The sequence below is a fragment of the Syngnathus acus genome, chromosome 22, assembly GCF_901709675.1.
Source record: "Syngnathus acus chromosome 22, fSynAcu1.2, whole genome shotgun sequence".
NCBI lineage: Eukaryota > Metazoa > Chordata > Actinopteri > Syngnathiformes > Syngnathidae > Syngnathus > Syngnathus acus.
The window spans coordinates 6056836-6070950 of record NC_051106.1 but is presented as its reverse complement, the minus strand read 5'-3'; the positions used below and the strand labels follow the sequence as shown (position 1 = coordinate 6070950).

The window sequence follows — 14115 nt, the reverse complement described above, 5'->3', positions numbered from 1 at the left end:
GGCTTCCATCTGTGTTGGGACAGCATCATTCCATTCAGATGCTCTCAGCCTGCTTTCCCCTCTTCCCCTGTCCTTCTCCAGTGACTGTTTGGATGAGATAAATGTTTGGCCCTTTTATCTCTCAAAAACCTCATAAGCCCCCTTTTTTTTCTTCTTCTTCTTACGCTGAGAACAACAAAGATGAATCCTCCGCTTGGGGATTAAGAAGCAAGTGAGGAAATCCAAAAGCTGCGCAAAGAACCCGAGGTGTCCGTGCCAGTAAACACACAAGCGTACTCTGGATGTCACGGAGATGCGTCTATTGAAGTTGGACAAACCGAGCGAGGCCCAGATGTAGCGAATGCACAAACGCGGCCAGCGAAACTAGGTGAACTGAAACGGAGAAGGTATGCGGACATCTAAGCGAACCGTCCCCTGTCCTTCCAATCAAAAGCAAAACAACGATTCAATTTCAACACATCTCCAGACACACTCCAGACTTGTGTGAGCTGCTGACCTCACTCACTGGCCCTGTCTTTTCTCAAAAGCGCTAAATTGTGTCCTCTATTCCTACTACATGTGGTTTGACCACTAACCGCAGTCTGTGGCCTCTTCTCCCTCAAGGCCAGGCTGGCAACCCATGAAGCAGCGGTACGACCCGATAGTGTTCTCACAGCGCCATGTCCCGCACACGGAGCTTCCGAACTCCTTACACTCATTCTGATCTGCAGGGAAAACGAGAAACAGCGGGTCGGTTAGAAAATGGTACCATCCGTGGCACGAATGCAATCCCCCCCCTCCCCACATCTTCTGCTTCAAGTGGTAGCTACACAGCTGGAGTCATCCAGGAAGCCTGCGGTGGAGCTGTCCTCGGTGAACGCGGCAGGCAAGAGGGATGGCCAAGAACAATATTATCACAGCAACCAAAGAACTTGCAAAGGAGATGTTCCAGAGGGAGAAAACAGCTCCTGCTCACAATGGGGTCATTCACGCTTTTTTTTTTTGAGGGGTGGAAGACACTCACCATGTCATTCGGGAACCCCCCCTCGCTTCTTTATGCCACTTGGACACTTCTATGATGTAATAGCCCTATATTGAACTGATTAAAATAAATCGTAGCTGTCTTACCTTCACAGTCAGCCGTGTCCTCGCTGTACTTGAAACCGGCTTCGCATAAGCACATGAAACTTCCCTCAGTATTGAGGCATTGTCCCCGAGTGCATATGTTGTCTTTGCTACACTCGTCCACATCTACGATGGAAAGAAAAACGAGATTTATTCCATCACAAAATGTAACTCGATGAGTCAACAGAGAACATTGGTTTATATTACAAAATAAACTTGCGCAATCTGTTTGAACATGAGACGCATATTTGGATCATGTGAAGGTATACTGGCACAAAAGGAAGAAAAGTAAAAATATCTACCGTTGAGTCATAAATGTTGCTAGTGAATGCTACATGCTTGATGAGATGCACAATGTTGGATAATTGCAGCATTACAGCATAAATCGTGCTGTATAGAGGCGGGCGGGAGGTGAGGAGGAATCCTGTTTTCCCAAAAATGATCTTGTTATTTAAGTCGCTATACTTTTTGTGACATCTTTCTTTGGTGAGAATTTTCAAATTGGTAGACGTCATCCGTGCCAGCAAAAAAAAAAATAAAATAAGGAGACAACGTCTGATTAATATGATAATCAGTGTCCACCGTTTGTTGTGGGCGGACAGCCAAAGTAGCTGACGCAGGCTGGTAAGCAATCTTCCAAAACCTCAGTGGGAATATCTCCCAAGGCAAATAGCTCACTAGCAAATCCAAGAACCCGGACCAAGGGGACCAGCCCATCCCCACAGGCATCATTCATCTAACTTCACCCTTTACCGTATTGGCAAAGACACTCCAGAAATAACAACGGCTTCAATTCAAACATTCCAGTCAAATCCTTTTAAATTATTTTGACAGCAAATTTGCTGAAAAGAGAAGCTAACGGATTACAAAGCAACATTATTTCCCCCAGAGCTGTGAGTGCTCGGTCGTTGGGTGCGGCTGGAATAATATAAAACTGAAAGCCCGCTGGTGAGATTGATGCTGAGGTTATGGGCAATTAAAACAGAATGATTGGACTGAGTGCCTCAGTTCTCGGAGCTAACTCGAAATTTTTTGGGCAAGCTTACAGTATAAAAACTATATTGGGGACCCTGTCCTTCCCCGGAATGTGTTTACCTCTGCAGGAGGTCCCATCGATTACCTCCAGGCCGTCAGGGCACGTGAAACCGAAAGATCCAACGTTGTTGGTGCACTGACCTCCCACACAGCGACTTGTGTTCTCACATTGGTTTCCATCTGCGTCCAAACAGACAAACACGTCATGACCATGACATAGTCCGACCAGCTGGAGACTGCTGTGTTCTTTTCCAAATGTTTTGTCATCTTAAGGAAGATCTTCTGGTACTAATCAACAGGGTACCCATTGAAATGATTGCTAGTCTTGGAAATGATGGAAGCTCAAGTAGAAATGATGGCGTACCTTCGCACGCGCGGCCGACGGGTGGCACGGTAAAGCCGGGGTCAAAGGTCAGACATGAGTAGGAGCCCTCCGTGTTGATGCAAAAGCCCGCCGGACACACCCCTGGTGTCTGGCACTCGTCGATATCTGAGAGACAACGAAAAAAAAAATTAAAGAATCCACATTGTGGAAATGCTATATCTTCCCCGTCTGCTAATATTATTAACGAAAGAGTCGAGCTTCAGCACAAGTGCAAAGCATTAGGCTCGGTTAAGTAAATCTCGCTTAATTTGATCGCGCTGACTGTTTTATTAAAAAAGGACGGAAAGATAAGTACGCAAGACGATCGTCGGCCGCAAAACAGCAAGCTATCGCAGGTGGTGTGTAATTTCTGGAGAAACAAACAGTGACCGAGATGGCTGTTATGCGATCGCTGAAAATTCCACAGAGCAGCACGGATTAGATTCTTTCGAGGGGGAAAAGAAAGTGCGGGCCACCGTTAAGTGATGGCTCAGTTTTGCCTTTGGGTGAACGGAGGGAGTTCCACATAGCGAGCTTACGGAGGAAGGATGCACGGCGGTTGACTTAATTTCAAATTAAGGCCTTAATATTTTCCATCGTATCATTTAAATCCTATCAGAGGCGGACTTGGACCCGAGGTTGTTTTGTGAAACTTTTTCCCAGCGCAGAAACATACATCAGTGGGGGGAAAGATCATCCTCTCGGGCTAGAGCCCCACTTCCATTAAAAAACACACAAGAGTGTATGTGAATAACCCAGGCCGCATTTGAATTAAACAATCATCCGGTTTTGTCGTTCTCATGAAGTCATAGCGAAGCTAACCTCACTGGTTTGGTCAAAGCAGACGTTGGATTCCGTTGATCTCATAAATCGTGATGTATTTCGGCAAACTGTAATCAAGTTGAGGGTCTCGAGTAATTTTTTGAGGTCGGCTTAGATCCGGTTAGATAATGACTCTGATGACATCATGAAAGGTTGGTTTACCCTCACAGCCATCACCGTCCTGAGACAGCTGCAAGCCGGAGCTGCAGCTCGTGCAGGTATAAGACCCGGGAGTGTTTGAGCACAGCTGGTCCGGGCACACGTTAGCGACCAAGCATTCATCCACATCTGGATACAAATAAACAAATGGACACATCATAACCCAGATTGCCATCTCTGGCGTGAACCAAAAACATCCTGCCTGTTCGAATCAGCGAAATTAAAAATCAGCCAAGCTCGGAAACGTCAACACGTGGATCATTCCGTTATCCGAAGACATCATGCGCTATTCTGAGACAGATGTGTATTTGTTTTTGAGCAAGAGTTAAATAATCAGCGCTCGGGGGCAACGAGCTTGAGCAGCCAGCTATGATGTGATGTCTGAGAGACGGCATGTCGGCAAACCTGAACCAGATCGAATCCATTGACACATTAATCCCGCTGGAGACAAACATCTGCGTGCGAGTAAACAAACATGAACCGAGCCAACATCCGGCCGGGTAGCCAAAAATCTCACCATCACACTGCTGTCTATCCTCAGAGATTCTGTACCCAGGCTGACAGCTGACACATGTGTAGGAACCTTCTGTGTTTGTACATGTTCCCCGGGGGCACGTCGTGGGCAGCGCGCACTCGTTAATATCTGGCACCAAACAGAACAGGATATGAGAAAAAAAGTGGGAATCTCTTCCGCCAACAAAAACATCTAATCCGCCGTGACAGATCTTCTCCAGTGTTACTATGAAGAGCAAAAGTTAAAAATGAATGTGCTGAGTTACCGACCTTCACAAAGTTCTCCGTCATACGACACCGTGTAGCCCGCCGGGCAGTTCTCGCAGGTGTAAGAACCCTCGGAGTTTAGACAGATGCCATTGGAGCAGGTCGACAACGACTGGCATTCGTCAATATCTGGGCGGATCACAACAAAAACATCGCGGGACATGTTTGGACCTCACTCGTGAAAAGAATTCTCGAGTTGAATGCGAAGCTTATTTTGTCAAGGCGCCCGGTATGTGTCAAAGGAGAGAAGAAATGGTTTTCTCGGAGCTTACCTTCACATCGGCGTCGATCCGGAGTCACTTTGTAACCCGCTTTACACCTGGTGCAGGTGTACGAGCCAGCCGTGTTGGCGCACACGCCGCCGAGACACCAGTCGCCTTGAGAACACTCGTCCACATCTGCAAACAAACACACTTAGCCATATTGTCGCTTTTGTTGCTAATTATTAAATTGTACCTTCACATCTCAGCCCATCTTCTGATGGTTCAAAACCAGGATTACAACTCTGGCATGTAAAGGAACCTGGCGTGTTGACGCAAATTCCTTCAGGACACTTTTTACCAGATGCGCACTCATCGATATCTAAAGGGAAGAAAAAAAAAAAGTTTGATTTGGTTATATGTGTAAATCGTGTGATGAAATACACAACAGACCTTCGCAGGTTTTGTCGTCTGGGGTGACTTGGTAACCATGGTTACAAGTACATCTGTGGGTACCCTCCAGATTCACGCAATGTCCGTGAAGGCACATCCCCGGAAGCAGACACTCGTTCACATCTGGAAATAAGAAAAAGTGGAAAATGGAAGAATAAAAAAAAACACTTTTTATAACTTTTTTTATAAAAGCTTCAAATTTGCCATGGAGCTTCCGCAGTAGCACGCGTGGAAACTATTTACACAGCTTGTCACGGATCTCGCCGCTGACGACTTACCTTGGCATACGTTGTCCAGCGCGAGTTTGTATCCTTGGAAACAATTGCACCTATAGGAGCCCTCGCTGTTGACACACCTTCCGTGGCCGCATATGTTTTGGTTCAAGCATTCGTTTATATCTGCGGACACGGCGGGGTCAGGAAAGTTATTGTCAGTTTTGGGGGGGTTTGAAACAATAAAAGTTGTTTGCCAAAATGTTGATATCCACTGTGGTTGTTATACTGCGCAAAAAAGGGAAAGTATCATGCGTGTAAAAAAAAAAAAAAATTACTTTTTTTAAATAGACCCAATACTCATTAAGGCTTTTAACGATATTCCACTTTATTACTCGTGGAAAAACCTTGTGTTTTGTAGCGGAATGTTTTGTCAAGGGTTAACAACAATAATGTGGCAGGATTATGTGGAAAAAAAAAAAAAGCAAAGTCAGAGGAGTGGACGTTACATAACACACAAAGGAAGGGTGCTCGTTCATCTGCAAAGGAGCTGGAGAAAGAACAATACGACGAGGTGATACATGGAATTAAAACAGAGGAGAATGTCACGGATTGAGTTTTTTCTGGCCCGATGCAGTCATACGGCCGTGTGATCAACTTTGACAAGGCAATGGAGCTGTTCACTATCACGACGGCAATTAAGCTTATCGGCGACCCGGCCAATTGGACGCAAATTGCCGTCCTCCCGTCAGAAGGTTGAAGCGAAAACTGGAAAGCCGCCTGTTTATGCCGGAGCAGCGCCAGTAGGCCCGCATGTGGATTAAGTTGACAAAATGTTTACCTTTAACCTCTCAGCTCCTATTTATTCTTCCCAGATTGCTACAGATTAACAAAGTAGTTCACGAGGAGTTCTGCGTGGAAACACGGCAATTAGATGATGCACCGAAGAAACACTTTGAGTCATTTTCATTTAGTCTGCATTTTTTTTCACGTCTGGAATCCTCGAAGCCAGGCACTCGGCTTTCCAAACATATTAAAGGGGTGTAAGGTCACGGAAAGGGGATGTGGTAAGTCACACCGATCGGGTTGTTATGTAACCGGGCCACATTGGGGTTGAGTCTTAATAGCTTCAAAGCAACCATACGTGCATTCAAATCTAATAGACCACAGCGAGAGAACACGGCGGTTGAGTGAGAAGATTTGTTTGCAAGTCCCGACCTCTTCACAGTCGGGAGTTGACCGTTTGACCCTCCTCATACATCTCCAGTGACTGCCCGGTCCCCTCACCCAATCCCTGCTAATCAAATCCTGCCGGCTTCCAGCGGGCCCAACTGTACAGTGGTCAGAGCTCTCCAACAATAACATGCTGTTTGTTCAAAGCTGTGGCCGAGAGAAAATATTTGGACTGTACCAAATTGAAGTATTGTAAACAATCTTTTCTTTTTCGGGGGCCGCTGATATCAGAAGATCAACAATAACACGGGAAGATGTTTAAATAATATTGTGGATATTACCGCGGGGCTGCTGAGCTGATATTTCAGACATGGAAGAACTGAATGGACCCAGAAAGGGGCGGGCCGATCTAGCCGTCATCGCTGTGGTTTTTGAACCTGTCACGTCGGCCTTATACCGCTGCACGGCGGACATAAAACATACACGGCGAGCTCGTCTGAAGTCGACGCACAAATGTATTTTCGATACATTTAAACACATGAGCAGTCATCGCGCTTTAAAAAAAAAAACTAAACGCGATTTAATCAAACCAATGTTGGATCGCAGACTGTCGGCAGGTCATTACCGCCGGGGCTTGTTGCCATCAGTTGGGTCTGGCAATTCCATTAGGAAAACGCAGCTTTTAAATGTAACCCAATGCTTTTCAGAAGTTTGAAAAAAAAAATAAAAAAATTGCGGCGGTCTCACAGAACGCTTACACGACATTTGGTGAATAAAAATTTCTGATAGTTTTCCCATACGGACAACATTGTCAACACAATTCTTGTTTTATCTGCAAAAATATTACATAATTAGAAAAAAAAATCACATATAAAAACATTTTTGTGATGATAGGCTTACGTAACCTTACCTGCACATCCATCGCTGATTGGCCTGAAGCCGGTGCTGCAAACCCGGCAGTGAAAGGAGCCCACGGTATTAACACAACCACCATCAGGACAAGTGCTTGGATCCTGACACTCATCCACATCTGTAAAAAATGAAAGATGACATGAACGTTTAGCCGTTATCGAGCACGAAGCGTGCAAACATCCAGGTCACCTTCGCATTGGTCTCTCCAGGACTTGGCAAAACCGTTGTCACATTCACAAGTATAAGACCCTTCCGTGTTGATGCAGCGACCACTCTGGCATTTGTTGGGCATGCTGCACTCATTAATATCTGCAATGTAGGAAAGCAAAATAAAATGCAGTGTTCAAAAGCACATCCCAAAAAAGATCACAGCTTATCATTCTCGCTTACCTTGACAGAACTTTCTGTTTTGAGTGATGGCTTGGCTGTACCCGCTGAAGCATTGACAACTGTAGGAGCCATAGTTGTTCGTACAAATCCCTTTTCCATCACATGGCTCATCCTCACACTCATTCACGTCTACAGAAAGGAACAAAAAGTCAGCTCACATTGATCATTTTTCCATCTTCCAGGTACTCACCTATACAGGTGGTCTGTAGAGCATTGAGTTGAAATCCTGCTTCGCAATGGCAAGTGTAACCACTCTGCACAGGGATGCATTTCCCATGGCCACAAATGGATGGAGTGGTTGCACACTTGTCAAAACTTCCTAAAAGACAAAAAAAAAATTTGTAATGAGCTCGCTCAGTCGGGTCTCAACCAAAAAACAATATGGCTGACTTATTATGATGGTAGATGCTGTGAAGTGTGACCCAAAAAAAAAAAAAAGTCTCTATGGGAGCCATCATGCTGTTTTACTTGGATTTTATAATATAAATCTTACCTGAGTCTGTGTGGGCTGTTTCCTTTGGATCAGGCTTGGCTGGTGAGTTTGGAGAAACTTCTGGAAGGAGGGAAGAATAATGTTAGCTATGATGTATTTGGGTCCAGTATAAAAGGACACAACCACCAACGCTCTGCCTAAATTACGCATTGCTTATTCTCCAAAATTCAACTGCTTGAGCTGTCACTCGACAGGCGACTTGAAAAGAAAAACGATCCCGACTTTTCTTCGAGTTAAAAGAGTACAATAGCAGAATTAGAAATGTTAAAATTGGACCCTCTGTGTTTTTGCTGGCGCCAGAGCAGAGCATGTAACTGGAAATACTGCGTTGAATCAAAACATGCAATATATCTTCAGATAGAAATGACAATAAATCATCGTTGTTTCTTGATCTTGAGGAATAAACTAAATTAGAAGGTTAAAGATAATACCAGGATATTTGGATGGCGAGTCCGTCACAACAGCTGGCTGAAAAACAAACACACATTCAGACACATGTCGGTTAAATTAACACCTTTATAAAAGGAAGAACTTACCGGTCTTTGAATTTCCACATCTGGCAGGAGAAGACAAGAAGAGGAAGATAATTAGTAACCTCGATGCCATTGCATTTGCAAACGTGTTCTTCTCACCTTCAGGCTGTCGAGATGTTTCTCTGTCTGGGATTAAGGGATGGTGAGGTTGGTGCGGATCGATCGGGTGCCGGGGTAACTCTGGGTACTCGGGCCATTGGGGTATTTGTGGGCTTTGTGGGTAAATGGGATATTGAGGCTGGGAGGATGGCAGCTGAGGATACGTTGGGTTCTGCTCCTCCCAGGACAAACCGGTACTCTGAAGATCATCCCGGCCCAGCTGCCGCAAGGAAATCTGAACATCGGAGCGGGAGTAGGTGTATCCGTGACCGACTGGGCAGATCTCCTTGAAATGATCTGCATGGAGGAAAACATGGTAGCAAAAACTGGGTCAGGATTCAAGATTCTGAAAATTGATCGAGTTTGCAGGATGATACACGACATGGTCCTCAACTCCTCAGTCTTAGTCCTGACCAAGTCTCAGGTTGTGTTCCAGCTTCCAAATAATACCACAATAGACTTACAAGGTGTGATTCATATTTCATCTTTAAATTCCATTTGCGTAATTTTCTATTACAGTGTAATGGAAGACTCAGTGAGAGCAACCAACAAAAGGGTTTTTGGAAATACATTTGCATATTTGCATACCCAAATAGCCTCAGAGGATTCCATAGTACTCACTGACCCCCTTGCTGATAATTGCAAACTCGACAGACAGTCGGAGCCCAGCGAACCTCAGAGATGGTGAATCCATTACAAGCTCGAAGTGCACTGTCCTCTATTTGACCTAAGACGCGCAACCTAATGCCCAAGGAATCTGGAAAAACGTCGACACAGCTAAATATGAAGAAGGTAAAGGAGGGACTGACTGACTGATGAAGGTGTGGATGAAAATTAGCCTTGATATAATCCGCAGTACACCACCGGAGCTGAGGTGAAAGTTGGTATAAAAGTCGGCAGGATCTTGTTACCTGGTCACAAGGAATAAGCCCGAGTGCTTTGTTCGGATCATGACTAGCTCTTTGTCAGTCCATACAAAAGCCAGGATCTAAAAGATCAGAGGCTACTTGTCAGTCCTGGTCAAAGCAACATCGTGGAGGTCTATGATATTTGATCTATGACGATTCTTTAAAATCACTGGCTAAATCATACCGTGAAATCTCAAATGACGGGTTTGTATGACAAAAATGTTGACAGTTTCCCATGTTTCTTTTGGCTAAGCTATTTATTTTCTGTTTCTGAGTTTCTCTCAGTGGACATGAGCGATAACCCTAAAACTGACTCCCACTCTTGTGCGGCCTCCAAAATATGACAACTGTTATGCTTTTGGTCTTTTTCCACTTCAAACAAATTGTGATTATTCCGAACTCATTTGCAAAAGCTGGCAGACGAGAAGGGTGTTGACTGACTGAACGTCTCGATTCATCGTTCTTTGAGATGGCTTTCAAAAACACCGACAACCTTCACGAGTAGCATTTTAGAGCTACAAACATCAGCAACTAAGCAAATATGCAAAACTCAAGACGGAATGTGTTTGTAGATTGAGTACATGACCTTGTAGAATATTTGTGTGGAGCCACATACCAGATTCGGGCAAAGGGCAGCGATCGCAGCCATCTCCCCAGGCTTTGCCCACGCGGCTGCAGCAGCAGATCTGCTTGGTGATGTGTTGAGAAAGTGGCAGCGAACATGCTCCTGCTGACACCGATCTGTAGCAAAACGCCTTCTGGTCTGAAACGGCCTTGTCAGCTGCGGAGATAGTACATCATCATATTAGCGCTGCAATTGAGGATTATTTCGATTCATCTGCCGATTATGTTGCCGATTAATCAAGGAATTGGATTTACAAAAAAAAAAATCCAAGCTGTTACTTAAAATCCTGTCTTAAAGTGAAATTGAAATGAATTATGATTCAGTTTTGGATATGGTCTAAGAACAGTCAGAAATGTTGATCATCATTTTCCAAAGTAAAATCTAATTTTATATTTTGATTCCACACAAAAATCAAGCATCTGCTACAGAAATTAGATAACATTTACTGAAGCTGAAATTCTAAGCATTTGGCCAATTTTGAATTGAGAAAGATATCCAAACAATTCATCGATTGTAAAAAACAATCATCGATTAATCGTTGCACATAAACCTCCCCATTAGATTGCAAGCTATGATATCATTGAAATGGAAAATGTTCAAACTAGGGACTTGTTAATACATCATAAGAATCCTTGCTGTCGGCCAGTTCCCAAGCGTACACATCTTCCGGGCCAAACGACTGCCACCTCCAATTTTACAAGTGGATACTTACAGACGCAATGACTTCTGGCAGGGTCCAACATGAAACCAGGCTTACACATGCACCTGTAGCTTCCTTTGCTATTGAGACACTCTGCATTCTTGCAGATTCCCGGCAGCAGGCACTCATTGATATCTGTAAAATATGCAAAGCGTTAGCCTTGAAGCTTTGTTTCATCCTGACAGGCAATGTTGGAACTGCAAACCATCTCCTGGAAATGAATATCACATTTCTTTTACATTGAGTATGCAAAGCCGTCAAGACCAACGATGATGTAAGTTTTGGGAATCGTTCGAAAGGTGACAAAATATTGTATCGTTACAAAAAAATGCCAGCTGCTTAGAGGTGATGACGAGTGGAATGCTTGAAGTTACCTAACGGTATGAAATGCAGGAGGAGTGATGACGTGAAGAAAACACATGCACGGAGGAATTGACGCTCATTCATTTTAAAAGGAGGAGAGACAGGCAGAAGTGGATGCTTTACACATCCCAGGTCAGGGAGGCTTTGTTTTTCTCACTCACTGACCAGCCGAGTCCCAGTTCAGCTCCAGAGGCAATAAAACAAGTTAAAGTACCAGCCAGGAGCCGGGAGTCAGACACTTAATTTATTTTAGCCATTGTAGTCCCGCTGGACTGTGCAAATGTAAAGTTCAAGCAGTATGTTTTCTGGTCAGAGTTCAGGTCAGGATTGGGCTCAGCCTTTCGTCACATGGGGTCTCTAATCCACCGTTTGGTGGAGTTTGAGATTAGCGCTATTGTTACAGTCTGCTGCTGGGTTGACTGGGATTGACGTTGACTTTCAATGACACCCTGTCCTGACTTGCACTAATCTCAACATCATTTTTGACTTTGAATGCGAGACAGATGTAATTAATGGAATTAATCAAGTATTTGTGAAAGGTCGGGATGGTGTCTTCTGACCTTACATTCTTAACTATTATTATTAAAAAAAAAATGTCCACCTGTAGTATTACATAGGAGCGCTGTAAAGGAAATTGGCTATTAACTGTTTTAGCCAAAGGCGGGATAAGACAATTACTTTGCTGGTCTAAAAGTATAGACGTACGTTATGGGGGCAAAAGTGCATCGTTCGAGACGGAAAACGAGGAATGCAGCGGTAGTGAGATGGAGGCGAAGGTCGAAGTTGGCAAGCTAGTCGGCACAATTTTAATAATAAAGTAAAAAATTATTTAGAAAAAATATATACTTTTTTCTCATTGGCACTTGCAGCAAAGCCTCTGGGAATGAAGCAACAGCTGAAAGGGACATTAGACGTTCCAAAGAAAATACAATGGGGGGGGACTGGCAGCTCGGCTGCTTTTGTAATTAAAGAAATAAGCAGCTGCAATGGAGGAACATCTTGAAACCATCGCATAGGAAAAGCATGACTGTATTAAAGATACATTATTTTACCTGCTTGAAAGACAAATGTGCCCTTGTCTACAAAAAAAAGTTTTATTTCTTTTTTCAGTCAAACCCTTTGAGCTGTGGCCAATAAAGCAGATCTGAGATCCAACCTGAAAACTAGCACCTGCTTGAAGACCTCAGAATGTTTTTTTTTATTTCAATAAATAACCCAAATGGCTCCAATATTGAATATTTTTATTTTAAATGGTCAGACTACTTCCATGTCCACACATTGGAAACCATGTGTGGCTCTTTTGGACCTGACCTAGCAGACACTTGACAGCCATCCCCCCTCTGGGATGTTGTGATGAAGCGAAAGCTGCTGTTTTCTTTTCCAGGAGTGACTTGATGTTGTTTTTTTTAACAGATGGATGGACAAGCTAGCAAGTCACATCGCATCTCCTCGACGACTCGTGTGGGCCAAACCGGCACATAAGTCGACATACTTAAAGTGAACTCAATCAAAGGCTGCTGAAGAAAGGCTAATTGTGGTCTTGACCTCTGCGCCACAGGGGCCGAACACACGGGAAGAAAAACGAAAGTCCTCAGGGGGGGTCCGTATGTAGAAAACATATGGATTTTTTTTTTCCATCTCATACACAACTCAGCGGTTTGGTTCTTACCTTGACAGTGCGTCGCGTTCATCCTTTTATATCCGACAGGACATTCCACTTGTCCGTTTGCAATCACCGCATACGCTGCGGAGAGAAAAAAAACGATATTTTAAGGGATGCAAGAACACAAAGCATCGCATTCATCGTGAGCGAGAGGAACATATAACTTGCAGATGTGAGCATCTTGGCAACAGAAAAAATGAGGCGACCCACAGCTGGGCCACACGGGAGTGAGTGAACAGATGCTAATGGAGCCCCGTTGAAGTTTTTTTTTTAATATGACAGCGCTGCCATCGAACAGAATAGTTTGTTTCCATATGAAAGTATTAAAGGAGGGCTGCGGTAAATAAATCAGCACTTGGTTCGTGCCCCAGTGCGGCCACATTGTCGGTGATAGATGGTTGAAAAACATCAGGTCATTCGTCACTCGCCAGCGGGTTAAAAAAAAAAAGTTAAAAGCCTCAGGATGCTCCATTAAAGATACACACAGGTCAATGTGGTCATTCAAAAAGCAAAAAAGTCACACCGTGTGTGTATGCATGTTTCCAACACATTAAAACAATTACTGAAGAACGTCTTTTATCTTGCTCTTGAGTCATGCAAGATGAGTCACAATATTGCAAGCTTCTTCCAAAGTAATCGTTATGTAATTCTGTCCTTCTTGTCATCACTGTCGGATCCAAGCTCGGGCAGACACGTTTGAGAATCGAGAAGAAAAAATGGCCATATGATATTTGAAAATAAATCTTGACTTAAAAAAGTGAATAGATGCAACTATGTGAATAAAGTCTATAATAATAATAAAGTTACATTTTATATGAATGTAATAATAATAATATTAATAATAATAATAATTTAGTTCCTGGAATTGTCCCCCAATGATTAATTCCAAATCATGAATCTGTGCCACTCTCCCAGGAGTGTCTGGAATGTGCCAAATAGAATCTTCCTGGGAATAAAAGTGTTTTGTTCCCACTGTGACCCAGTGGACCAAGCGGGTTCAGCACACCTGAAGGTTTGACAGAGCAGAAGTGGGTCAGTATGAAGGGGGCATGGTGAAAAAAAAAGGGCGGGGGGGGCTGTGTCAGAGTGACGCCCGCACTCCTGTCTGCCCACCGCATCATGTTCCT

At 43.9% G+C, this 14115-nt stretch overlaps 1 protein-coding gene across 1 annotated transcript in view; it reads right to left on the bottom strand.

Annotated features, from left to right (window-relative positions):
- LOC119115982 (latent-transforming growth factor beta-binding protein 2-like) overlaps nt 1-14115 on the bottom strand; it is a 50869-nt gene that overhangs the window by 8952 nt on the left and 27802 nt on the right. Inside the window, exons 9-30 of the mRNA XM_037240977.1 lie at nt 12995-13069; nt 10975-11097; nt 10254-10418; nt 8730-9026; nt 8634-8653; nt 8529-8565; nt 8098-8157; nt 7795-7923; nt 7605-7733; nt 7404-7523; nt 7213-7332; nt 5196-5315; nt 4918-5040; nt 4721-4846; nt 4537-4662; nt 4268-4393; nt 4002-4127; nt 3488-3613; nt 2504-2629; nt 2200-2319; nt 1108-1230; nt 576-704 (exon numbers count right to left, since the gene is read on the bottom strand). Coding sequence (XP_037096872.1) covers nt 576-704; nt 1108-1230; nt 2200-2319; nt 2504-2629; nt 3488-3613; nt 4002-4127; nt 4268-4393; nt 4537-4662; nt 4721-4846; nt 4918-5040; nt 5196-5315; nt 7213-7332; nt 7404-7523; nt 7605-7733; nt 7795-7923; nt 8098-8157; nt 8529-8565; nt 8634-8653; nt 8730-9026; nt 10254-10418; nt 10975-11097; nt 12995-13069 — 2646 coding nt within the window. The remainder of the gene's footprint in view (nt 1-575; nt 705-1107; nt 1231-2199; nt 2320-2503; nt 2630-3487; nt 3614-4001; nt 4128-4267; nt 4394-4536; nt 4663-4720; nt 4847-4917; nt 5041-5195; nt 5316-7212; nt 7333-7403; nt 7524-7604; nt 7734-7794; nt 7924-8097; nt 8158-8528; nt 8566-8633; nt 8654-8729; nt 9027-10253; nt 10419-10974; nt 11098-12994; nt 13070-14115) is intronic.